This window comes from Staurois parvus, unplaced genomic scaffold (genome assembly GCF_062004578.1).
Source record: "Staurois parvus isolate SC_StPar_1 unplaced genomic scaffold, SC_StPar_1.0 ptg000031l, whole genome shotgun sequence".
In the NCBI taxonomy this organism is placed as follows: Eukaryota; Metazoa; Chordata; class Amphibia; order Anura; family Ranidae; genus Staurois; species Staurois parvus.
Window position 1 is genome coordinate 12,632,447 of NW_028317827.1, and position 26,621 is coordinate 12,659,067.

Here is a 26,621-nt window from a genome sequence, read left to right on the forward strand (position 1 = left end):
TGGGCGGGGTGTGAAAGCAGGGGCAAGAATGGGGGGTAGGATGGTTGTCAGATGTATATGTTTGAAACCTGGGGGTGACTGGGTGTGCAAAAGTCACAATTAGAATGGAGCTGGGGGGGGGGGGTCAGGTCTCATCATGGGGCCAGGGGATCTGAAAACGTTGTTCTGAGAGCACAGGGTGATGCAATTGTGCATGCACAGTGGTGAAGGTGGGGTGGCTGGGGCAGGTGTTGTGGTGAAGGGGTGCAGGTCTGATGGTGGTAGTTAGGGGGGGGGGTGTGCAGATACACTGGTGACAGCTATCAGCAGGCAATTGTGGTTGGTTCCCTAGAGGGACGACAGCAGAGAGTGGTGTCAGCAGGAGCGGGGAGGATACACAGACGGGTGCATGAATCTGTCCTTCTCTGCTCCGAGACACTGGACACTCTTTCCTGAGTGCACTCCTGCCCTTTCTACTCATCAACTGCACCACATTCACATTGACAGGTGCATGGCACACTTCTGTCCCCTTGCTCAAGCTGCATTCACACTTGAGCAATTTGTAGGTTGAATCTCCAAAAACACTCAAACTGGTCTCAATGGTGTCTGCTCACACCTGTTGGCACGAACAGACACAATTGATTTTTTAAATTCGAGCTTTGAGCTTCAAGCTAGAAATCGCTCAAGTGCAAATGCAGCCTCAGAGTTGGTCCTAATTATTGCCAGTTTCCTAATGTGAGAACTGGCACTAATTCTTTATGAATTTGTTGCTGCCGTAGCAACAGGTTCTTAAAGGAGCAGCAGTTAGAACTATCTGAATTTGCTGCACGTGTTGGTAATTGTTTTGCCACTGGAGCAAATGCTTGAGCAGCTAGAACCAGAAGCCTATCCATAGGTTTCTTTTGAATTCCCATTTCTGGTTAGTACCCAGAGTATCAGACCACACTTCACAATTATTTTTAATATCCTATAGGGCATACTGTAGTTTATGCCATTGGAAGTAATATGCTCATGCACTTAGAGTGAATGTGGGCTGATGTAAGCTTATAGCACAATGCATCCAATGCAACTGGAAGTGTGTCAGAGGCAGAACATAACCCAACAGCTCCAAAAAGTGAAGATTGGCGATTTAGGCTGCATACAATTATTTTACAAAGAAATATCTCATACAGGTTGCTTCCATGCTTCAATATGTGCAATACAATTTGGGTTGCTTACTTTGAAAGCAAAACGCTTGCTGTGCACACCTGTTGTCTGCTACTGTAGACTGAAGATCTAGATGGCACTATCTCTGACTAGCAAAGCAGAGGTTGGTGATATATATATATATATATATATAAATATATATATATACACACAAACTATATTGCTGGGATGCCTTTACACACGCATGAACTTTAATGGCATCCCAGTCTTAGTCCGTAGGGTTCAATATTGAGTTGGCCCCGCCCTTTGCAGCCTTAACAGTTTCAACTCTTCTGGGAAGGCTGTCCACAAGGTTTAGGAGTGTGTCTATGGGAAGGTTTGACCATTCTTCCAGAAGCGCATTTGTGAGGTCAGGCACTGATGTCGGAGGAGAAGGCCTGGCTCGCAATCTCCGCTCTAATTCATAATAAAGGTGTTCTATCGGATTGATGTCAGGACTCTGTGCAGGCCAGTCAAGTTCCCCCACCCCAAACTTGCTCATCCATGTCTTTATGGAGCTTGCTTTGTGCACTGGTGCGCAGTCATGTTGGAACAGGAAGGGGCCATCCCCAAACTGTTACCACAAAGTTGGGAGCATGAAATTGTCTTGGTATGCTGACACCTTGAGTTCCCTTCACTGGAACTAAGGGGCCAAGCCCAATCCCTGAAAAACATCCCCAAACCATAACCCCCCCATCAAACTTTACATTTGGCACAATGCAGTCAGGCAAGTACCGTTTTCCTTTAAACTGCCAAACCTAGACATATCTATGGGATTGCCAGACAGAGAAGCGTGATCCATCACTCCAGAGAACACGTCTCCACTGCTCAAGAGTTCAGTGGCGGCGTGCTTTATGTCCCTGCATCCAGCGCTTGCATTGCACTTGGTGATGTAAGTCTTGGATGCAATCTGCACACTGTTGTGCCAATCTGAAGGCCACATGAAGTTTGGAGGTTTTTAGCTATGGACTCTGTAGACAGTTGGTGACTTCTGCGCACTGTGCACTTCAGCATGCTCACCCCGCTGTTTTTTTATGTAGCCTACCACTTCATGGCTGAGTTGCTGTTGTTCCCAGTTGCTTACACTTTGTTATAATACCACTGACAGTTGAGCGTGGAATATTTAGTAGCAAGGAAATTTCACGGATAGACTTATTGCACAGGTGGCAACCTATCATGGTACCATGCTTGAATTCACTGAGCTCGTGAGAGCAACCTATGCTTTCACAAATGTTTGAAGAAGTGGTTAGTAGTGCAACCTTCCCTTTTTTTCAATTTTGGTAAAACAGAATTAAAGCCACAAATACTCACCTCTGCTGCAACATCCACGAGGATCCTTGCAGTCTTCTTACGGGTGTCGGGTCTTCAGCCATCTTGATTGGATGTCACAGGATTCATTCACAACATGCACAGGAATTGACTCACCTCAGGACACAAGCACCATGCTGAGAATGTACTTGAGCTGCACATGTGCAGCAGGTGAGTTTATTTTACTACAAAAAACACATAGCTAGTCTCTTCTGCGATAAAGGAAAAAAAATGCCTGCTCGCAGTTTGTTGCTTGAACTCTTTAGTTCCACTTTATAAAGTTGCAGTCTGATCACTAGGGGAAAGGAGGTTGAGAAAATAGTCTGCTGCAGGCATAAAATTGCAATCATCTCAGTATAGGCAAAGTTACTTGAGTGAAGCTTGAGAACTGCCATTTCTGCTAAAAAGTAGAGCTTTCAATTTACGACATGATACACATTCTGTATACTTTAATGTGTCAGAAACATGCTTATGCAAACATGTAAAGTTACTGAGAGGTCCACTTTAAGAATCCTATTTTATAAAGAAACATGCTATTATGTGCTAATTGCTGGTCGTTTATCTGCAACAATCCTCACGTTCTCAGGATGTCGTATTCTGTGTTTTCCAAGCAAGCCCATGTTTACAGAACACAGGACCTAATTATAGCAGCTGAGACTAGATATCAAGTCAATGCCAATTTAATATCAGTGTAAAGTAAGCAAATTCCCCAGAGAATATAAAACCACTGTGTAACATAGCAACCAGTAATGGTTTCAGTGTATTATAGTTAGCCACCATTACTTAGCCTTATTTGTTGAGAATTCTTGCACAATGCCTTGACCTGAGACCCACAACTTTCTTCTGTACTTCCAGACCTGGCCTTCTTCTGAAGGTCTAATAGCATGGAAAACCATTGAGTCTCTATCACGTTAAAGGAAACCTATACCAAAAATCACCTGTGCTGTATCACAATGGATTTATACAATGCAATCTGCTGTTGCAAGGTGCCTAGATACCCCAGAAAAGTACTAACATAGAAAAAATAACTGTATAATTTAATTAAAGCAATTCTTCAGTCACTTCAGTGCAAAAACTGTACCTGCTGACTTTTAATAAACAAGACACTCACCTATCCCAGGATGCACACCCGGGTCAGTTTCTTCTCCGGTCTTTGGTCCCCGTCATATTTACTATGGTTGCTGGCTGCCCACTGTGCATGTCATGCTGCACTTTGTGAATGGTCCCACAGGCTTCTGGGACCTGTGGCGTGTCCTAGAAGGATGCAGGCAGGGAGGGGGGAGAGAACTTTCACTAGGATCGCCCAGATCCAAGTGAAAGTGGGAGCAGGTACCTGTCAAAACCAAGTAAACCTCCCCCCCCCCCCAAAAAAAAGGATGTGCCAAAAATGTTGGGGGGGGGGGGAGGAGGAAGAGTGGAACTTTGAAGTTCCACTTAAAATGTATAATGAACACAAAGAAACTGTAAAAATAGTGAAGGTGATCAATCAGTCCAACATACATACTGTGACCATGCTCTGTGCCACTCCAAAACACCATCCCTGAAATTCATAAAGACTGGGGCAGACAGATTTTGTGAAAGTGTCACTCATCTTCTAAAAGTGGTGCAGCAAATTCATGTACCTTTCTAGAACTTGTACTTGAATTTGGCTCATGCGGCGCCACTTTTAGAATGCATACAAGACACTTTGGCAAAACTGTCTGTGCTAGTTTATCCTTATACACCAAAAGAGAGTTGGTCTTAATTTGTTCCATTTTTGTGAGATAGAAACGGTCAGTATTTTATTTTTAATTTGGTGTCCCGAATGCAACACAATTGCTTTTGGCGCATTCAATGCAACACAATGTAAAAGAGGCACATTTAGGAATTTGGTGCACGAGTCACTGTCAGAGCCAAAAGTGTTGCATATGCTTAATGAATATTGGCGCAATACCTTAATCAGAGAAATTAACGCCAGAAAAATGGAGCAGTTGCTTTATTGAATTTCCTCCAATGACTTTGTGCAACATATGTGGTTCATTTATATGGTGTCTTTCACTTAGGTGTTTAATTAACCCCTTCCGCAGCTGTATGGAGAAATGGGTCAAAATGTGCCTGTGAACCTAAGGTATGGATATGGCCAATTCTCCACTATTCCTTCCTAATTTTTTTAGCCAGCTTCAACAACGCATTTTTCAGTACGGATTACATGGCAAATAATAGAGAACAAGGAAAGGAAGGCTCTCATAGTGAAGTATGACTTTATTTGTTAAAAGCTGTACTCTACGTAAGTATTTTAAAGGAAACCTATGCAGACAGGATTACATGGGCTGACCCTGTTGACCTCTCCTTTCATAAACTGCCTGGTTGTCCTGCTGACTTCAATACTTTACTAGTGGGTGACCTGGATTGAATATATGTGGAATAGGAGTTCTGGTTTCACTTGCTGCAAACGTGTACTGGATCAGAAAATAATGAAGATGGATAAAGTCAGGCCACTAGTCTTTTCAGATGGAAGGCATCAATGACAGCCCTAATTCTTTCAGAGTTCCTTTAAAGTGACCTTGTCACAACCTAACACTTTATAGGCTGCCCATATTACTAAAATGTAGAAAGATAGCACTTATTATTGCTGCTTTTGACATGTGTTGGAAGCTTACTCAACGAGATAGCAGGGACTTCTCACAGGGGCAGGATGTCACCAGGGTTTCTGTCCCCTGAATGTGACACTCACAGTGCTCAATAATGAATAAATCTCTACCATTCACTGGCACTGGCAGTATACAGACTCTCTTCCACACACAACTTCAGGCGCTATGTAATGACAACAGAGGTTGTGTCTAGGACAACCTGCATATGTTCAAGTGAGTTTTCTTTGCCTGTGCTGGGCATCAAAATCTCTTCAATCACTACTTTAACTAAATCAAGTTTTGCTTTAAAAAATAAATAAAATAAAATACAGTCATGGACAAAAAAATTGGCACCCCTGCATTTCTGTCAGATAATGCACCACTTCGCCCAGTAAAGTTTTGCAATTACAAATGTTTAGGCATTCTCATGTTTATTTCTTTTGCTTGTATTGGTATGACACAAAAAAAGTGGAGGAACAAATAGTCAAATCTGACACATTCCACCCAAAGCCCCCAAAAATGGACTGGACTAAATTATTGGCACCCTCAATTTAATATTTGGTAGCACACCCCTGGGAATAAATAACTGAAATCAATCGCTTCCTGTAACCATCATTTAGTTACACCTCTCTACAGGAATTTTGGACCACTTTTCTTTCGCCAACTGCTCCAGGTCTCTCAGATTGGAAAGGCTCCTTTTCCCCAACTGCTGTTTTGAGATCTCTCCACAGGTGCTCTATGGAACTGAGATCTGGACTCATTGCTGGCCAGTTCAGTACTCTCCAGCGCTTTGTCTGAAACCATATCTGGGAATTTTTTGAGGTGTGCTTAGAGGTCATGGGTCAGCAGGACAATGACACAGATGAAGACCTAACTTTCTGATACTGGGCCCTACATTGCACCCCAGAATTCGTTGGTAGTCTTCAGATTTCATAATGCCATGCACATAGTCGAGACATCCAGTGCCTGAAGCAGCAAAGTAACCCAAACCATCAGTGAACCTCCATGTTTGACTGCACAGATTGTATTGTTTTTTTAAAGGCTTCATTGCTTTTTCTGAAAACAGTAGAATTATAGCCTTTACCAAAAAGATGTAATTTAGTTTAGTCTGTCCACAGCACATTCTCCCAAAAGGATTTGGTCTTCCTCAGATAACTTTTGCCAAATTCCAATCTAGCTTTTTTATGTTTCTTTGTCAACAGTGGGGTCCTCCTGGGTCTCCTACCATAGTATCCCTTTTCATTCAGATGGCGACGAATATTGCGAGCGGACAATTGTACCCTGTGCCTGAAGGTCAGCTTGAATTTGTCTGGAAGTTGATCGAGGTTCTTTATCCACCCTTCGGACAATCCTTCATTGCAATCTTTATTCAATTTTTCTCTTTCGTCCATGTCCAGGGACATTAGCTACAGTGCCATAGGCTGTAAACTTTTAAACAAGGTTGCGCATAGTGGACACAGAGGAACATTAAGATCGGTTAATTGATACAGGTGAGTTTAATTACAAATTACAGGAGCATCACAAACTTGGAATGCAATTATTTCAAATTTGGCTTTTTGTTTTTCCACTTTTTTGTGTCATACGAATACAAACAAAAGAAACAAACATGAGAATGCCAAAACATTTGCAATTGCAACAATTTTCTGGGTGAATTGGTGCATTATCTAACAGAAATGCAGGGGTGCCAATATTTTTGGCCATGACTGTATATAGTGCATTCATAAAGTATTCAGACCCCCTTCATTTTTTCAATTTTGTTATGAGGCAGCCTGATATTATAGTTGTTTAAATTCATTTTTTTTTTCTTATTAATCTATACTCAGTACCCCATAACAACAAAGCGAAAACCTTATGGGGTACTGAGTGTAGATTGACGGAAAACAAATAATTTACACAACTGTAGTATCAGGCTGCAACATAACAAAATTGACAAAAAGTGAAGGGGTCTCTGAATACAAAATATGCACTAATATTATATGTTATGGATTTTATTTATTTTATTCTGTAGATCCCTTAAGTGCTACTGTTTTAATGGGAAAAAAACTGAACTACAGCAGCCCGTGTAAACTTGCAAGCACCCTTAACAACAAATATGAAAGGCTCACTGCAGTTAATCTAAAGACTTTTTTAGGGGATGTCTAACAATTATATCTCACGCTCTTTGCTGTATTCTGGGAAAAGAAGTGAGACAATTACAGGAGTAGGGGGATGAGAATGCTTCGAAAACCTTTACACAGGGTAATGTTGGCATGACTTCAAGAAAGTAGAATACTGAATTTTGACAATGAATTGGCTGCTTTAGAAAAACATAACAGCTGCAAGTTTAAATAGGAGAGGTCATTTTATACAGTTGAAATACAATTAGCAAATATACATTTTTTTCAATGACAAGTGTACATGCAATCAAAATGCACAAAAAATAAAATGTGTTATTTGTGGGGAAAAATAAGGTTTTGCAAAAAAGAAAAAAATAACTTGCAAAAGTTAAAAGGTGCAAAAGTATAAGAATGATTCCTTAATTCCAACTAAATCCTTTTATTTGGCAGTGTAAGATCCAATTAGAAGGTGTAGGCTACAGAGGAAATTTTTGTATGCCTACAAAACAAGAGACAATACAAAAAGTGAACATTCTTTAAAGCTCATGTTTTATCTTTACAACGTTAAAACATTTGTCAGAAAACACATACAAACATACATATTTAAAGGAAGCCGTAGATTACGGTCACTATAACACATACAGTAACATTCTGATTAGACTTTCTGTCAACACTGCTCGCAGCAGATTTATTTAAATTATCTTTGACATTGAGGCAATAATGGCAGTTATATACAGTAAATTTCAGAAATCAAAATGGTTGAAAGAATCATTACATCATGTTCTGAAAACAGGAAACAAACAAGTTGCAGCATTTTAATTTACAAATAACTCTCAAATACTGAACTCTATAGGGATTTCCTATTTTTTAGATTTTTAAATTTTAATAACCAGTCATTAGAACGAAAATAATTAGAATTATAGAAAATGTCAGGCTGCATAGGTAATTACAAAGCCCAAAAATATATATATTTTTTATTTAAATTTTCCTATGAAAGTTACTGAGATATTATATATCAATATATACCTTAATTTAACAAAACTTAAACTTAAGTATTCAACTGGTACATTCGAAGGATGTGAAGCAGTAAGAACGATTCTTGGCACCGCGTCTAGTTTTCGGGTAATGTTTGTGAGAAAGCTGGATGGCTGATTCGAGATTTTCCATTAATGGAAATGGTGTTAGAGCGGATAGTGATCTGGAACAAGAACGGGAAAATAGTAAATTTATAGCACTGGAATATTTAAATAACAAGCATAATTTAACCCTTCATATTTTTTTTCTTTAAGAAAAAAGTAGAACAAATGCTCCCCCAAAACTGCCTAGAGTATGACGGACTTTGTTAGACCACAGATGTTGACAGAAGCCTCTTTACTCTGAACAGCAGTTATACTTTTTTTTTTCCCCAAACCAACATTTCATGCTGGGATCCAGCCCTCCCCCTGAAGTAACAACCCCCCGAACCTTAATTCCTCCCTTACCTTGTTAATTCTCCACTAACGTCTAATCTTCTTTTCAGTTACAATGAACTTTTTACTCACTGGGAAAAAACTCCACTTTCATGCCCCAAAAATCTATTACTTGCTCTGACATAAAATGTAAACAAACACAAACTGAAATACGTATCCTATACCATTTACATTCTGGAAGCTTCTGTCTGATTGTAAATCAATCTGTAAACATACTTGAATTTATGTTGATGTACGTGATGTGCTAATACAAAGCATGTTGACATTCTCATGGAGTAATTTGTACGTATAGCCAAAACTTTTGATTCAGTTTTGGACAGAGTAGAGAAAATGAAAACCCCTGTCAAATTGTTAATGCTATCTGTGCCTACCATTGGCGAGATTCAAGTGATTCTAAAAGGTTGATTTTTTTCTTTTCTTTAAATAACAAAAACATGTTATTCCTACCTGCTCTGTGCAATGGTTTTGCACAGAGCAGCCCAATCTTCTTCTTTTTGGTTCCCCTGCTGGAGGTCCTGGCTCCCTCTCCCTACCTCTTGCTATGGGGGCACTCAAGCTGGCTTGCTCTTGAGCCGCGATCCTGTGAATGGATATTGTCCATTCACACACAGAACATGGCTTGTCCCATCCCCTGCTCTCTCCTCATTGGCCCACTGGCTGTGGCTGACAGCAGCAGAAGCCAATGCCTCCTGCTGCTGTGTGAGCCAATGGGGAGAGAGAGACCTAGCTCTCATACACATCACTGGATCGAGATGGGGCTCAGGTAGGTATTGAAGGTGGGCTGAGCTCAGAGCTGCACCCAGAAGGTATTTTTTACCTTCATGCATAGAATACATGAAGGTTAAAAACCTTCTGCCTTTAGAACCACTTTCAGCCTCCCTATTTGTCCTTCTGACCACTGTCACGGAGACAAAAAATTATGAAAAAAATCCAAAATGCACTAGAACAAGAGGTGGGGAAAATTTCCCATCACGGGTACCTGTTCCAGTGACAACTGTCTAAATGGGGATTCTGCCCTCACTTTGTAGGGATCTCCTCATTTCCTGTTGCATCTTCTGAACAGCTAATAAAAGGGAAATCTTATAAATGGGACACAGCCAGTAAAAAAAAAATTTTTTAAATAATAAACAAAAATGGGTATTTAACCATTTCCTATATTTTTCAAGTAAACAAGAAAAAAAAAAGGTTTTAGCTATACCTACACTTTAATTATATACATTTTATGTGTAAATGCTTGATAAAATGTGTTAACTGAAATATTTTCTACCTTGTCTACTGCTAAAATATTTTACATTGTACTTGTATTTAAGAAGATTCTGAACAGAATAGGAGTTAGGATTCCTCCTAGTGGCAGGAAAATTCTTCTGTTTTTTTCAAGCTGCTGTATTGGGTTTGCTCATAAATGTAATATTGAACTCTAAACATCGCCAGTTGTACCAGTTTGGGTGTGCAATTTTGTGATATTGGAGTAGTTTAAATGCACAGAAAGACATAACATTGTAAAGCCATATTTATAACTATTGGAGTAATGCCAAAATGTGTACAACGTCTGGACCACAACCAGAAACACTTCATTCGAATGTCTGCTGTATGGGAAGCATTGGTTACTGAACTTCTGTAATGTTGGCACCTCTGTCAATGACGACAAGTCACTACTGTCAATTATGGCAACTAATTTATCCAACACATAAATGCACAATGTGTTGTCATCCAGGTTATAAGAGAAATAATATTGCACACTTTCTAAAGTAGCTCCTCTGAACTAAAACATTAGCGCTGCTCTGTACATTATAATTGCTACAAACCCCTTACATATACCCAGTGAAGTGGCTGGCCTCAGGTGATGCACAGAGATCAAAAATCTTCCTACATAAGTTGTGCCTGTTTATCTGCTGTCCTCTCTCCTCTACAGCTGTAGAAAATTTCTCAGCTCCAGAAGACAGACGGAGGGGATCTGATGTCACACTGCACAGCATAGAGCAGAGAGATGAGCGTGATCCGAGACGTCAGTGGAGGGAAATTAACCCCCTCCCCCCTTTACACAGTCTCATAGGGAAACGTGTAGTTGAGGCTGTCAATCACATGCTGTGTGCTGGGGGGGGAACAGGGCTGTCTTATGGAAATGCCTTGTGTCATCAGACTACCAGAAGTGACTTATGCTGATAGCAGAGGAATGACATAGCAGACAGAAATCACATTAGGTGCTTTGGATTGAGACAACTGACATTTTCAGGCAGACCTGATTGGACCCTCTATTCTGCTCTATGGAGTGGTGGGTGTAAAACTGACTTGTGTCCATTTACACCCGTATTCCTCCAATCCGATAAAAACAAAAAATGGAAGGGGATCTGTGTCCCTCTGTCTGGGCACTATGGATCAGAGGGCAGTCAGATGTAAACAGACAGCCGGTCCATATACAACCAACTGTCCATAGAACAGAGCAGGCAGTAGCAGTGTTAACTCTGTATAAGTAAGTGGAGCAGACATGGACCTGTCATCCACCAACTCCACTCTGCTCAGTGGGGGGGGGGGGGGAACCAGCAGACAGATCTCCCATTGAACAAGAGAATGGCAGACAGAGGCCCCCCCCCTCCCTCTGTGTAAATGGGGCCTAACAGTGTCCATTAAAGCTGAACTCCAAGCAACTCTAAAATATCAATTTTGTGTCCATTAGAAATTATTTAATGTATATTTTAACAAATTTATGTACTGGAATTTGAATTAATATCACTTATTATCCTGTAATCCTCTGTACAATAGCACAAAATTAAAAGCAAATTAGGTGTGTAACATGCAAATATACTGAAAAAGAATATGCCATGGGAAAAAAAAAAAAAAAGTGTCTGTTGCTCACATTGTCTGCTTCTCATTTACTGTCCAGTTAGAGGCTTGGGAAGTGACCATAATGTATTTCCTAAATACGCACCAACCAAAAAGGAGTTATTTTTACATGCATGCATTTACCCAATTACCTATAGTTCAGTTTTAACATCTACAAGGCCAGCTTTCACGCCTAGATGATACTGCCATAATGTGTGGCATTGGTTACCAGTGCTAACACTTGTCTGGTGCGGTTTCTATATTGTTGTCTACTGCATTATTCCAAAAGAAAATTAAAAAAAAAATCATTTAAATAAGCAAATGATCAATTTTAGTGAGAAACCCAACAAAAAACTGCAAAAAATAAAATATTTCCCATTACATTATCAAAGCACATTTGCAAACTGGACAGCCATTAAAATAAATAAATGCAGTGTCATTTTTTGAGCAAGCTTAACCTACTTTACTATTAGCTTTATATTAAGGATGAAGTATAATTGTTGATTTTAAAGTCGTGTTGGTGATCATGCTACTCAAGTTGCGTTCATACCAGGAGACTGAAGTAACACACAACTACAACTATACACCTGCTTATCGTGCTGCGTTAGTAAACAGGCTTAAAAAATGGTGCAGAAATGTGAAAAGTCAAATTCCATCAAGCATAGGTAATGTAAAGTTCATATTTAATTAAAAAGCACCGAGGATTATGTCTGACATTTAAATACGCCTCTGCTCACAAGACCTGCAGAACATTGGGCTTGACATTAGTGGAAAGCACAGTCAGACCAAAGTGAACTATTTTTTTCTTCATTTTATAATTTTTTTTTTTGTTTTTTGTTTTTTTAAAAGGGGGTCATTTATCAAACTTTTGACCGGTTTATACATTAGCCTAATTGGTGATATGTACATGACTTCTGAGGTAACCTACTGATAAAAGCCAGCATTAGCCAACTCCAAACTAAACTGAACTGGTTTACAAGATAAAGGTCTAACCACAATGCTATAAAGAGAATTAGTGCTCTCAGACATACTGTAAAATCAATGTTAATGTAAAGGAACTGTCCTCAAAACGTAAACAATCTGTGTAGAATATTTTAAGATCCCATTGCATTGGCTGGGAAGCCATGTTTGTCAGGACAGAACATGACAATATTGTAGGTATCACAAACTTACTGAAGGACATATCAGCATGGATGTCACACCACTTCCTCAAACTTTCTAAAATGGAGCTTGTAAAATTTGCTCCTTCCTGATCCCATCCCCCCCCCCACACTATAACCATTGGGATCACCAGCACAACCAGTGGTCCCTCTGCACAAGCCAGGGTTGCTAGGCATAATCCTAGCCTCTGACCTCTCCTCTGGCCCCATATCCAATCACTGGCTATATCCTACTGTCTCAACCTCCGCAAACATTTCCATGACTAATGACACCGAAAAACAACTTATTCACTCCTTGGTTATATCCCGCCTTGACTAATGCAACTCCCTCCTCACTGGCCTACCATAACACAGGTTATTGCCCCTTCAGTCTATTATGAAAGCTGCTGCCAGGCTTATACACCTTACTAACCGATCCATGACTGCTGACCCTCTCTGTCAATCCATTCACTGGTTTTCACTAGTCTAACATATAAAATGCAAACTACTAACCACAATGTACAAAGCCATTCACATCATTGCCCCAGCTATAATCACCCACCTCATCTGCAGATATTGCCCAAATTGTCATCTCCTCTCCTCCCAAGACATCTTGCTCTCTAGCCTCCCATGCTTGCCTCTAGGACTTCTCCAGAACCTCTCTCATCCTCTGGAACTCCCATCCCGGTATGTCTGGTTAGCTCCTACCTGGTCAGCCTTTATGCAATCCTTGAAAACCCATTTAATTCAGGGAAGCCTACCCCACCTCCACCTAAAAGGACATACTTGAGTCACCTTCACCAAATCATCCCCTGCAGCGGTTACCTTTTGTACCAACTTCCCCTCCCTTTAGATTGTAAGCTCCATGAGCAGGGCCTTCCTATTCCTTCTCTATTGAACTGTACTGTATTTGTCCTGTTCCCACTTATATTGTAAAGCGCTGCACAAACTGTTGGCACTAAAATAATAATATTAGATATGCAATTCCAACTACCTCCCTTAAATAGAACCTTTAAATAGTTTTAAGGCATTTACTTCTGCTGCCCATGCCATCGATCAGTGGTGTAGTGAAGAGATCTCAGTTGATTCTCTGAGAGACAGAAGAAACAATTATTTACCTCCTGATGCTGACTGCAACTGAATCTATCAGGCTCCATGCAAAGAGGACATGAAATAACTCAACTTTCCAGCAGCCTGCACTTCTGATCTCTACAATAGAAAAGAGAATCTACCTGCTGAATATCTAGCAGAATCTGACACTAAGAACTTAGATTTCTTGGTCTGATCCGCCATACCCTATGCCAATACCATGTCCCATAATGATGTAGTTGTCAGCGGGAGGAACCACAGTTCGCTGCAGGGGGTAAGGAAAATAACACTCCTGAAGTGTCAGATTCTGCAGGATCTTCAATGGGTGGTTTCCCTTTACTACTGCAGATATTGGTGGCATAGGCAGCAGGAGAGGTGAATATTTACTGCCTTCTTTGCATGTAACCAGATCATTTCATTTTAGGTATCAGTGGGCTGAATGATGGTTTCTTAGAACTCTCAGACAATTCACTGAGAAAATCTTCCTGTGATAGTTTAGCATCTGACTACTGCCTTCTTACTCCAAGAGATATTTAAAGTGATTCTAAAGACAGGACATTTTTCATCTTAAAAGCATTCCCTGCACTAAGGTACAAATGTCCCAGTAGTTGTATCAGATAAGTTTAGTTGAAGTGCTTATCTGAAGGTGTGTTCCCCAACAATTTAAACTGGGACTTTAAAGGCAACCCAAAACAGATAATGTAATTATATAAATCATTGTATTCCAAAAATAAAGGGACATCATAATTTAACACATAACACACATCTTATAAACATACATAACATAGCAAAAGAACTGTCTATATGACTTGCTATGAGCTGAGACGTAGTGTTGCACCTTCTCCTACAACCCAAAAAAAGGCAGTGAGAGGTGAATGAACTTCAGCAAGAGCCCGACGCGTTTCAGAACATAAGTCTTTCTTCAGGGGTGTACTGAAGGGAAAAGATGGCCGGAAAAACATTCATCTAATTTTCTTCTGGAATGTTATAGTTGCACAAAGAAAGGCATTAGTCCTTTTCTGATATGCTTACCGGTGGCACCCTGGTGCACCAAGGGATGGATGGTAAAGGGGAACTCAAAAGAAGGGAGGAGGAGGACAGCCACTCCCCAACATGGGTGATCCTCTAACACAGGGATCGCCTGAAAGGACAACGGACCCACTTACGTGGATGCAAGAGGTCAAGAAAGAGCCTGAATTCCCCAATATTTCTTGACCAGTGAGCACCTCCAGTTAGTAGCGAAGTGGCATTCAGAAGATCTGAATTTGTGGTTCTGGCCCTAGAACTTATTCTAACTCACAATGTTTTCATCTCTGAGGGTTCCCACTTCCTCCAGGTACAGAGCGTGGCCATGAAATGCTTGTCTGAGTCCTATCTCGATCCAGCTCTCTGCCAATCTGCAGTGGCACTTGTCCGTGTTCCTCTTCTCACAGGACACAGAGGAGCAGTGGGAACCACTGGCTCCTGCTGCTGTCAATCAAATCCTGTGACAAAGAAGCAGGGGGTGGGCTGAGCCACGCTGTGTGTGTCTATAGACACTCACAACCCAGCTTGGGAGCAAGCCTGCCTGTGTACCCCAATAGGAAGAACCCTTGTTATGGGGGCACACTGACATGAGAAGAAGCAAAGAACGCAGGCAGGGGGAGATCAGACGAAGTGGTTAGGGTTGATCTGTGCAATATCATCCCACAGAGCAGATAAGTATAACATGCTTGTTATTTTAATTTAAAAAAATATATATATAATTGACAACCGCTTTATAGGAAAAGTGCAGCCAAAGCGCTTTTGACTGTACTTCTCCTGTGGATCACAAAAGTGCAGTTTGTTCTGCACTCCTGTGACCCGTTTTCAGATGACAGCTGAAGCCTGCTGTCAACTGATGTCACTCAGCTGGTCCAGGCTGCAGAAACATCCCAACTTTGAAGTCGGGATACACCCCAGCGATCCACTGAGAGCCTGAGCCAGCTGCTCCCTCTCCCTCCAGTGAGCGTGGGGGGCAGGGTGGCAGAGCAGACAGTGGTGACTGACAGTCACTGCGCTGTGCTAAGAGTGGCTGTGAGAACTCAGCGATCATGTGATCGCGGTGTTCTCACCCTTAGAGCCGGCGGGGGACAGATGCAGCATCGGATCGCTGCTGAATCCACCTAGGTAATTATAATTTTTTAAGAAAAAACAAATCTTATACTTCTCTTTTAAAGCCAGCATGTAATTTAAACATGCAAAACTGAAACAGAGCACAGAGCAATTGGTGCAGTTGTTGTTGAGTCTAAATTTATCTTGGTTATCTGTAAAGAGACCAGATAATTTTCAGGGTGATTTCTTCTAAGGTATATTAAAAAAATAAAAAAGTATATTTTTCTTCATGTTCTGCAATTCACCATTACTCAAATCAGAACTAGAAATTACAAAAGAAGTGAAGAAGCTCAAAATAGAAAAAAAAAATCTATTGCTGCAATACTCACTTTCAATCCGGAGCTACCCCTACCACTCTTCCCCATCATTCCATGCTTTGGTCACTAGTATTCTACGCTGAATGACAGCCATTGTCATTTAAACCACTTTCTGTGAGCCCAGGCCTGTACAAATCTTTTTTTTTCCCCAAAGCAAAGAAACAGAGTTCAATCTTTATCAAAACATGCATCAAACTGATCACTTAATTGGATTATTAAAAAGAATCATCACAGAAGAGTGTGCCATTATAATGTGCCTCTCTATTGGAGCATAAAATCCCACTATGTCTGTCCAGGTCTCTGCACACTCTCAGATGCACTCACCCTTCTCAGCTTGGCAGCTGCCTCTCCGGAGCGAATGGCAGACAGAATGTTTTGGCGGAGCTGTTCTGGGTCAGAGCTTGGAAAAGAAACTGTGGTCTTTTTTTCGGGAACAGGAGGTGGACTATGCACTCTGTATTTTAGTTCAGGGGTTAGTTTCTACAAAACAAAATTCCTTGCAGTAACACCATTTAAGAAGTTAAGAATATTAATACAAATCACAAGCAAAATACAAACAGGGATTTCTTAAGAGCTCATGCACATGGGCTTTATTTTTTACACACAAAGGATGCATATATGTGGGGAAAAAAAAAAAAAAAAAAAAAAAAGGTGTGTATGCATGCTGCATTCAAAAGGTGAACTTCAGGCAGATATAAAAGACACAAACCAATGCAGCTCTAGATCATTAAAATAGAATTCCGGGATATATCTAGTCTTAAAACTGCTCCCTCCCCCCCTAACACCTATACTAACCTGTGGAATCAAGATCTGTACACTTACCTACTGTATTTTCAGGCTATTGCGGCCCGGTCATGCAATCTCCCTAGACAGCCAGTGCTGGCAGGAGGGGAGAGGAGAGAATGCTAGACAATGGCTGGAATTCCCGAGCAGTGACATCACCCATAGGCTTACTACAGCCCATTCATTGTCAGCCTGACCGCCTCTCCCCTGAAGAAGCCACTAGCTGACACAGGGGAGAGGATCACATGGGATCACATGACCAGACTGGCCTGAAAATAAATATACTGATCTTTCTTCAACAGGTTAGTTAGTATAGGTGTTAGGCGACAGGAGGTGACAGTTTTAGGATTAGTTAGGTATAGCCTGGAATACGAATGTAAAAGACAATTTACAACTTTACAGTGCAGCAACACGCTGCCCAAACATGAAAAATCAGATGGAGCCTAATTTTTTTTTTAACACAATATACCATCGCATGTTGCGGCGAGCTACAATGCAAGTGTGTTGCCTTACAGCATTAGGGTGGCATTCCAAATTAATAACACTGCAATGCAGTAACGCATTCTATGTGTGTTACCGACCGTATACTGTGAAAGTGCACGTTACCATGACACAAAAGTCTAACTAGGCCCTCGCCCAAATCTGAATTTAGACCTAGTATAAGGATTAGAAGAGGGAGAAGCAGCACAAGGAGCCAGTCAGTTGAGCAGCAGTGCTTGTGTGCTAACAAAAGAACATGCTGATAGAAAAAGAAAGCAAAGTGATAGAGATTAAATAAGTCTGCGGTTTCTCCGTTCCCTGTTCAGGTACAGGCCAAGGGAGGAGCATGACCTGTAAAGGTGTCACTTAACTGCAGCAGAGAAATTAATTATACAGGGCCTCAACGTTCAGAAAATCTACAATGTTCTGGGGGCTTTAAGTAATTCTATAGCCAAAAATGCAGAAAATGTGTGCAAAACAAATGCTCTAGAGGAGGACTTGTTAATTTTAAAAAATGTACACTGCCTTAGACCCTCCCCAGACCCTCTCATACGTGGGGACCTTTTAATTCAGCTGTGAACCAAAAGGTATTCCAACATAGTACACTCATAGAACATCACAGTATACACAATAGAGACACGCTGATTAGATTTCACCAGCAGGGACAAGTGAAATTTAGAATAGCAGCCTCCAGTAGACAATGGGAAGACAATAAAAGGGAGACATCTCTAAAGCAGAATTAAACTCCGCTAATTTTTTTTTCAATGAGCCCCCAGGTGGTTCATGCCATAATGTGCTAGTATGCACAGCATATTAGTACATTATGGCACACTGACTTGTCAAATGAAGTCCTCCAGTACTGCAGTGTCAGGACTCTGGCTGGTCCCAGGCGCTTCCATTGTTGCCTCATCTTTCTTCTGAGTTCACTTTGTTCAGCCACTTGAATGGGGCAGGGGAGACCATGCACACAGAAGTCATTGCATTGTGGTATAGAGCAGCGTGGTAAATGTACTCTGAGCTGAAAATGCGCAGCTCAGTGTACATTATTGGTGACAGACAGGGAGAAGTATTTATGACAGAAGAGACCACTACAGTCTCTTCTGTTATAAAAACCCTGCCCATCAGTGATTTTTCAAAATTGCGAGTTTAATTACTACATGGAGAGTTATGAAAAATTTCAAACCAGTGGAAAACCTTCCTAGTACATTTACTGTACATACTGTATGTACTGGAAAACAAACTATGAATAAATATCAGAAAAAAGCCCATTAGCACGAGTTCTAAGAATGTGACAACTGCGAGAAAATTAGTAAAAATTAACCTGTACACAAAAAATAAATGCAATTTGTTAACTGCTTAAAAAGACATAAATTATTTTAATCAATAATGGCAATCATATCCAAGGACCACATGGTTAAATAATTTATCAATTACTAAGACAAACAATGACAGTTAAGTAACAAAAGCATTGATATCCATGGGTGTACAGAATGTGATTCTGGAATATGAACAGAACCAGATATGGTGGAGTGGAGTCCTGGTGACCACTGTCCCTGGAGATCACTGTCCACAGGATCCAGAAGACATTGCAGGATGCCCCTACTCTTGCATGCAGGGTCCGAGTACAGCCTCATTTAGCCATTAGCCTGTAGTGACCAATCCAGGTGAAGTCCTTCTCTACCCTATCAAGGTTGGCAGGAGCAAACCAGAAAAATTGGGACTTATGCAGGCCATAGATGGGGAGAAAAACGGCAGATTTTCGGCCGATTAACGAACTATCGGTCGGTCTAAAAAACTTACCTGACCACCAATTATTACGAAAATCGGCCGATTAATGAGTAACCTATAACGGGAAATGATGTCATTTTGTGGCCTTTGTGATCCTTTTTCGGAAAACGATCGTTCGTTTTTGACCATCAATGAGGATAAAGTCGGGCGTTTTTCGAAAATTTTCCAACATCACCGATAATCTGAAAGTACAAAATACACGAAAAACGGCCGACAAAATCGTCCACTAACGATAAGATAATCGGCCGGTTTTATTTTCGGACGAAAAATCGGCCGTTTTTCTCCCCATCTATGGCCTGCATAAGCCCTTACAAGGAAAATCTTCAGAAAGCATCCATAGCCATATTCATCATTTATGAACACTAGCTATAATATGAGGCTTAGCTGAGCTGGGCTGGGCCTTTTATTTAGCCAGTGTCCATTCAACTAAAGGTGTTAGCATAACCAAAGTAGTCATGAATATCAAGTGTCCTGTGATGTACGATTAAGAAAAAACTTTTGGCTTAGGTACACTTTAATCTCAGAGCTTTCGAGTATAAAAAAAAGAAAGTCATACATTTTCTCAGTTTTATTTATAAATATAAAGATATGCTCCATGGCTGTTTAAAAATGTATGATGGTGCAGAGATCTGACTGACTGGCTCTTGGATTCTATATTAATCTGTCCTGTGTATAAATATCACAGGTACTGTGTTGGTATTCATTTAACAGGTCAGTCTCCGAAAGGTCTGTTATCTATGGGAAGATGCAGGTAGCTTCTACGAGTCTGTGGATTTCACCCTGTTAATGACAATAGTGCTTTAACATGCTCTGAGGGAATATCCAGCTGTTTACACTTTTTTTTGAGGATTCCAACTGTTGCTGTTGTCACTAATCCACTTTTGATAAACAAATTAAATAAAGGGAATTCATTTAGCAGGTGAAAATTTTCTGATTTTGTGTAATATAACCCAGGGAATTCTACAGAAAGAGTGAACCTATGTTTTGTCTATATAGGACAAAAAAACTGTTGCTTTCAAGTTCCTTTCAGAGCAGCATAAATTTTTATTCACCACAGCTCCATTCAGTTGCTGATAGTGACTAAAGGAAGCCCTGTACAAATGACAGCTCTGAGCCAATCACCTATTCCCAGTAGTGGCACGTGAGACAGAGTAACAGGTTTCTCTATATGAAGAAGTACCAGCATGTCCTTTGCTCCCAGCGGCTGAATGGAGTGGTGGGGCAACACAATAAAGTTGAGTATGTGCTGCTAGTGAGGGGGCATTGAGGCAAACCACTTGCTATGCCCCACAGACAGGGAAAGAAACTTGTTAGAAACATGTTTAGCGATCTGTCAAATACTTCAAACAATTGTAAAGATGTAAAGTAAGAATAGAACTGCATGCAGACACTATAAAGTGTCACACTTTACCTGCACTGTTAAAATGTTTTCCTTCCTTCCTAGTGTACTACTGGAGCTCCTATGAAGAAACTGACCATTTATTGGTTGGTATTTGCACATGCACAGACATGCCATGAGCAAAGCACTGTGGGATATTGAAGGGAGTGTGCCTATTTGGCATACTTGGAAGTGAATGGTCATCCTGAGGATGCAGACTTTCAGGGCAAGATGTCTACTATCCAATATCATTTTACAACATCACAGAGGTACTTTAGGAAGTAGAGCTCTAAATATAAGCGAATGATAATTATTTTGTATTTTCTGAAGCTATAATATGGAAATTTAACTCATAGGCTAAGCCAGACACCTCACAAACTGTTAAGTTGGACTTAGATCAGCATCATAGGTATAAGGTACTTTCTATATGAGAACTGACACATGGAGCACAGGAAGGAAAGCTACCGGTTCTACAAGTGCAATTGGTCTTGCTTCTGACCTGCTTGGCTACAGCATGCAGAAGAGTAATGGCCCACACAGATTCTATTTAAGAAATCTTCAACAAGTGTATTACGATTACTTGCATGGCAAACCAATAAACGGTCAACAAAATTGTGGTAAAAAAATAATTACAAATACACTTTGGGAAAAAAGAAAAAGTGACTGGAAACACACACACACACACACACACACACACACACACACACACACACTTTTTGAAAAGGTTATTCAAGCGTGTATGTAAATGAGTTATAGCAAAATCAGCTCTTTTCAGTATACCAGTTATTACCTCATTTTCTATGATTTCCTCTGAACGCTCAGTGAAGACCATGGAATCTTTGTTGAATTCAACTGGTGAAGTGACTGATGACCAACCAATGGGAGCATCCACATTCAATGGCTGTTTGACAGGCGAGATACTAGAACTGAACGACTGAGATCTTTTAACTGATGATGTAAAAGGAAGATTGGAATTTGTACTTGTAAAAGGCTTGGGAGTGACAAAAGTACTTAACTTCTGCAAACTCAATGGAGCAGACTGGCCAGTTGGAGAACTCAAAGTTCTGGTCAGTTTGCTATGTGATGTTGTTGAAAGAACTTCAGGTTTATAATCCCATTGGGCAGTTGGTCTGTCAACACTGTAGATTTCTGGTAAGGTACTGGTGTATTCAGAAAACTTCACTTGCAGAGGTGGTTCTAAGTCAGCATTCTGGATAGGTTCTTTGAACGACACATGCTTTTTGTGTTCTACTAACACACCGATAGAAGATGTGTCACTTAGTACTGGTTTGACATGGCTTTCAAGGGAAGAATATGAAGTGCAGATGTTTTCAGTTTCCAAATTTACTTCATTGATTGATCCAAGACCCCCATTTTTTACCTCATAAGGTCTTCCTGGTAATTCTGATCTATCTCCAGGCAACTTTTCCTCTAAATTGGAAGACACATTTACTACATTAATTCTAGAGGGAAGTGTTTTAATGGTAATCTGAGAAGCTTCACTGCTTAGATCTTTAGGTTTAGCCATGCTGTTCGGCACACCAGCAGAAGTCTTTGTCTTGGCAATTGCAGATGTGACATACATACTGGATGCTCTTCTCTGCATTTGTAAGTAAAAGGAGCTTGGACCTTTGACTGGGCTTGTGGGTTTCTGCTTCGGTTTGACCTCAGGAGCAACTTTATTTGTGTTTAAGAGAGGTGCTGCAGATACACTTCTAGATAAGGCTAGATGGTCTCTTTGACTTGGCTCAGGAACAGTTTTTGAAGCAGTACTGAAAGAGTATGTAGTTGACCCTTCTGGTGAATGGTGTCCATTGTTTATTTCTGACAAAAGCGTGTGTTTTTCGCTTACAGATGATGTATTATTGCTATTTGTAACATGATGACTTATCACATGTTCATTCATTGATCTGTACTCAACATTATGGACATCCTGTGGACTTTCAGATTCCATGTATTGCTCTACATCAAATGATCTCTGAGGAACAATTTTGTAAGTGGTCATTCCGATCTTAGGAAGGTAGTCTCTGGTGATTTCATTAGAAGGCTTGGGATCAGAGTGCTGTCTATAAAATGGGAATGTTTTTGATTGTGAAATCAGTGAACTCTCAACAGTGCTCTCATCAATGGTCTGCGTGTGCATACTTTCCCTGAGATTGTCAACAAATTCCTTCTTACTTGGTTCTTTCCCAGCAATTATCTGCTGGCCATTAAACTGTGTTAGCTGACCTACGTGACCATTAAGTTTATGCTGGACATTGTCCGTGCTACTCACTGTTGTCAGGTAAGTCGATTCCCGAGAATGTAAAAACTCCTCTGCATCATTGTCAAAGTTAACAGTCTGCACAGCTGAATCCTGCATTGTCTGGACAGCTGAATCCTGCATTTTTCCCTTTTCTGTGTTGGTAATTTTAAGATCCTCATGTGTTTCATTCTCTATAATGTGGCGGTAATCGTGAAAAACAATATTTGTAACTTTGGTGTGTTGATCAGAGGGTACAGTTTGGGAACCCTGCTCCATAACTACAGATTTTGTTGTAATTATTTGATGGTTCTCTAGCTCTGCAGTTGGGGTTGAAGTTCTATTTTCACGCTCACCTTTATGGGGGGAAAAAAAAAAAAAAAAAAAAGACAACAAAATATCACATAAGCTTCGACACCGCAAAGTTTGGCATCATCAAAAATGTAATACAGATTTGTAACATTTCTGGTATTCAACCTAAACCCAAATTACAGGTTTCAACATTTAGGCAAAAAAAATGGGCTTGTTATGTGATAGCAATACAAAGACTAACCAATATATGGAAATTTTAATAATTCAGAATGTTTCTTTTTTGGTAAGGTTAGGCTAGGAAATAAAGCAGCATTAAACCCCCAACAATGTGTCATATTGCAGCTTATCAATTTTAGATTTGGTATCTACTTTAGTTTCCTTTTATTTTTTTCAGCTGGTGATCAGGCCAGTAATACAGCTTTACGCTGCTTAGTGGGGCTTCAAACTGCCTCTAACAAAAAATAATGAATTGCAACTAGAGCAATTGTTTACAAATTAAACCGACAACCAATTAAAAATCTCCCTTTATTAAAATTCCCCCCAGCCTTCTGACACTACACAGATGGAATGCACACTACAGAAACTATTTTAGAACAACCAAGTTATGAAGAATATGCTATTTAGGTCTTATCTTTGAGCTGTTAATATAAACATCTTTAGATTCAATACAAAGACATTTTTTTTTACACATTATATGCTTCTAAAGCAAAGTAAGAAGTAGCATGAAATTTTCCTTCACAGTAATAATTTTAAACAGCCATTTTCCATACGTCACCAGGTGACAAACGGAAACCTCTAGCCATGCATATCATTCATGGAAAATGTATCTCGGAACATTTACATGCTTTGCGTCATAAATGTTAAGCTTGATAGGCAAAAGAAAGGCTAGTGTCTGCATTTTTTGTTTTATATTTGAATGTTCATACCATGACGGCCCTAAGGAATGGGTGCAGATTTTACTTTTTTTTTTTTTTTATCAAAATTTCCCTTATATTATTAGAGAGACCCTGTCACCAACTTAACCATTTGCCGCCCGGCCAATGGCTGTTTCGCGGCCAGCAAAATCCCTCAGTGTTTCGGGTGGACGCCATATGGCGTCCTCCCGGGCATGCGCAGTTTGCGCGCCTGCAGAGCCGTGCACGGACATGGCCGATGACAGATCTGAGTACCGGCCCCGTTGCCAGTACCATGTGACCTGCTGTGCCCAATCACAGCAGGTCACATGACAGTTGTATACAATGGATGGCTTCATTCATGCCATCCATTGTATACTAGTGTGCCTAGCTGTGAATGGTCACAGCGATCACATGCCCAGCTGTGTCATGTGATTAGCCGTTGCCAAATCACAGCTAAGCACAAAAAAAAAAAAAAAAAAAAAAAAAAAAAAACCTGAATGAATCGATGTCATTCAGGTAAATGCTTGCTTATAGCAAAGTAATTATTTGCTATAAGCAAATTGTAAAAAAAAAAAAAAAAATACTGATCACTTCCCCAAAGTAGTACAATGTTACTATGGTAACACTGTACTACTTTGGTCCTAGTGAAATATGAAAAAAAATCTAAAAAAAAAAAGAAAGAACGTAATAAAAAATTTAAAATAATAAAAAAAAATTTTTTTTAAATTATATATATATTTTTTCCCCATACTGTCAGTGTTCTTGATCACCGCCATGCCAGTTATATGATGATGCTGTACTGCACTGGTGACAGTATGTAAAAAAAAAAAATAGTGAAAATTTAATTTTCCAAAAAATGACAAAAAAAACACAACTTCAAAAAACTCGCCATGCCTCTTATGAAGTACGCCGCACTGTCTACTTTGCAAAAAGGGGTCATTTGGGGGATATCTGTACTGTTCTGACATTCTTGGACCTCAAGAAATTAGATTGGCAGTCAGTACTTCAGGATTGATCAATATTCAGATCTATACCAGTTTGTGAACTCTATAACTTTCCTACAAACTAAAAAATACATCCTAATTTGGGTTATTTTCACCAAAGAAATGTAGCAGAATACATCTCGGCCTAAATTTATGAAGAACAATTATTTATTTGCAAACTTTTATAACAGAAACAAAGAAAAACGTGTTTTCTCAAAATTTTCGGTCTTTTTTTGTTAATTTACCAAAAAATAAAAATCCCAGCGGTAATTAAATACCACCAAAAGAAAGCTCTAGTTGTGTGAAGAAACTGGTAAAATTTTAATTTGAATGACAATTGTGCGGTCATACAACATTGTACCCAAAGTGTGAGAGTGCTGAAACCTGAAAAATGGCCTGGGCAGGAAGGGGGTAAAAGTGCCCGGTATTGAAATGGTTAAAAAAATGCCAAAAAATAGGGCATCAACATACAAAACCTTTTTTTTTTTATAGAGTAGGGAAAGAGTCCTGCTCCTATGTGTACTGGTGACCACTGTCCAAGAGACTGGAAGTGATGGGAAAAATCAAAAATGTAAGTCATCAGTAGTTGAGAAAAAGGATTTTTTTTTTCAATGGAGACCCCTGTTTCAGTATGAACTGTCTAAAAGGTAATTTCCCTAACTTGGGACAGATTCCTTTTCATGCCTGTTGCATCTATGGGACAGGACAAATCTCAAAAGGGGTACAGATGCGCCCCCCCCAAGAAAAAAAAAAAAAAACCTGACACATAGTTTAACGGTTCTATACTGTATCTAAAATCCAAGGCAAAGTGTGTGTAAAATGATACCTAAAGTTTGCAAACATGTAACCTTCAACTTAAAATCAGATTTTATTTGACATCCTTATGGGGTGTTTTTAAAACACGTTATGGGGTGTAGAAATCCTTCCAGAGGTTATCAACCTATTTTACAAGGTTATAGGGCAGGTTCACTTTAGAATAAAAACTCCTTAGCCTCCCTGCCTGACCTACAGTATTCTAAGCTGACCCCCGATCTTCCTAAGTGTTTACTTACTAGTCAACTGGAGTTAAAATTGTCTTTCTCTGTACTGATTTACTTTGCAGTTGTAGGCGTATAAGACTGAAAATAGTATAGAATACTGGCATTAGATTAGAAGGCTTGGGAACAGAACCAGTACCCTTACTGAACAACACAAGACAAAGAGACTGTTATATTGCTATCTAAATGAACATACAAATAGAATACTATAGATTCCCTTGCACACTAGAATGCAGTGCAGGAAAGCCACGATCCTATGCGGCTTCCCGCACTGCATTCCAGTCGTATTACCCTTGCAATCTGCTGCAGGTGTCAGTGCAAAGTTACCACCACCACAAATGCAGTGCGTTTGCCCTCACCTGATCACAGGGTACACAAGTACCATGCGACCCCGTTGGCATGCATTTCAAAAAGTAGTGCATGCAGTACTTTTGGTGTCATGCGGTGTGATTTCAGCCCATTCAAAATTAATGGGGCTGAAATCGCACTGCACAGAACTGCATGTCAATCGCACAGGAACCACACAGCGTTCCTATGTGATTCACATGCATTTCCCAGTGTGAAAGGGCCCTTAAAGA

The 26,621-nt window shown here is 40.1% G+C and overlaps 1 protein-coding gene across 6 annotated transcripts in view; it reads right to left on the bottom strand.

Annotated features, from left to right (window-relative positions):
• Nucleotides 1-7,600: 7,600 nt before the first annotated feature.
• The window catches only part of COBLL1 (cordon-bleu WH2 repeat protein like 1), a 196,487-nt gene continuing 177,466 nt past the window's right edge, over nt 7,601-26,621 (bottom strand). For 5 of the 6 annotated variants that reach the window (XM_089660113.1, XM_089660108.1, XM_089660117.1 and 2 more), the window contains 3 exons: nt 21,364-23,171; nt 16,469-16,624; nt 7,601-8,375 (listed from right to left, as the gene is read on the bottom strand). In XM_089660113.1, coding sequence (XP_089516239.1) covers nt 8,289-8,375; nt 16,469-16,624; nt 21,364-23,171 — 2,051 coding nt within the window. In that variant the 3' untranslated portion in view covers nt 7,601-8,288. The remainder of the gene's footprint in view (nt 8,376-16,468; nt 16,625-21,363; nt 23,172-26,621) is intronic. The other variant, XM_089660136.1, reaches the window with a different exon arrangement.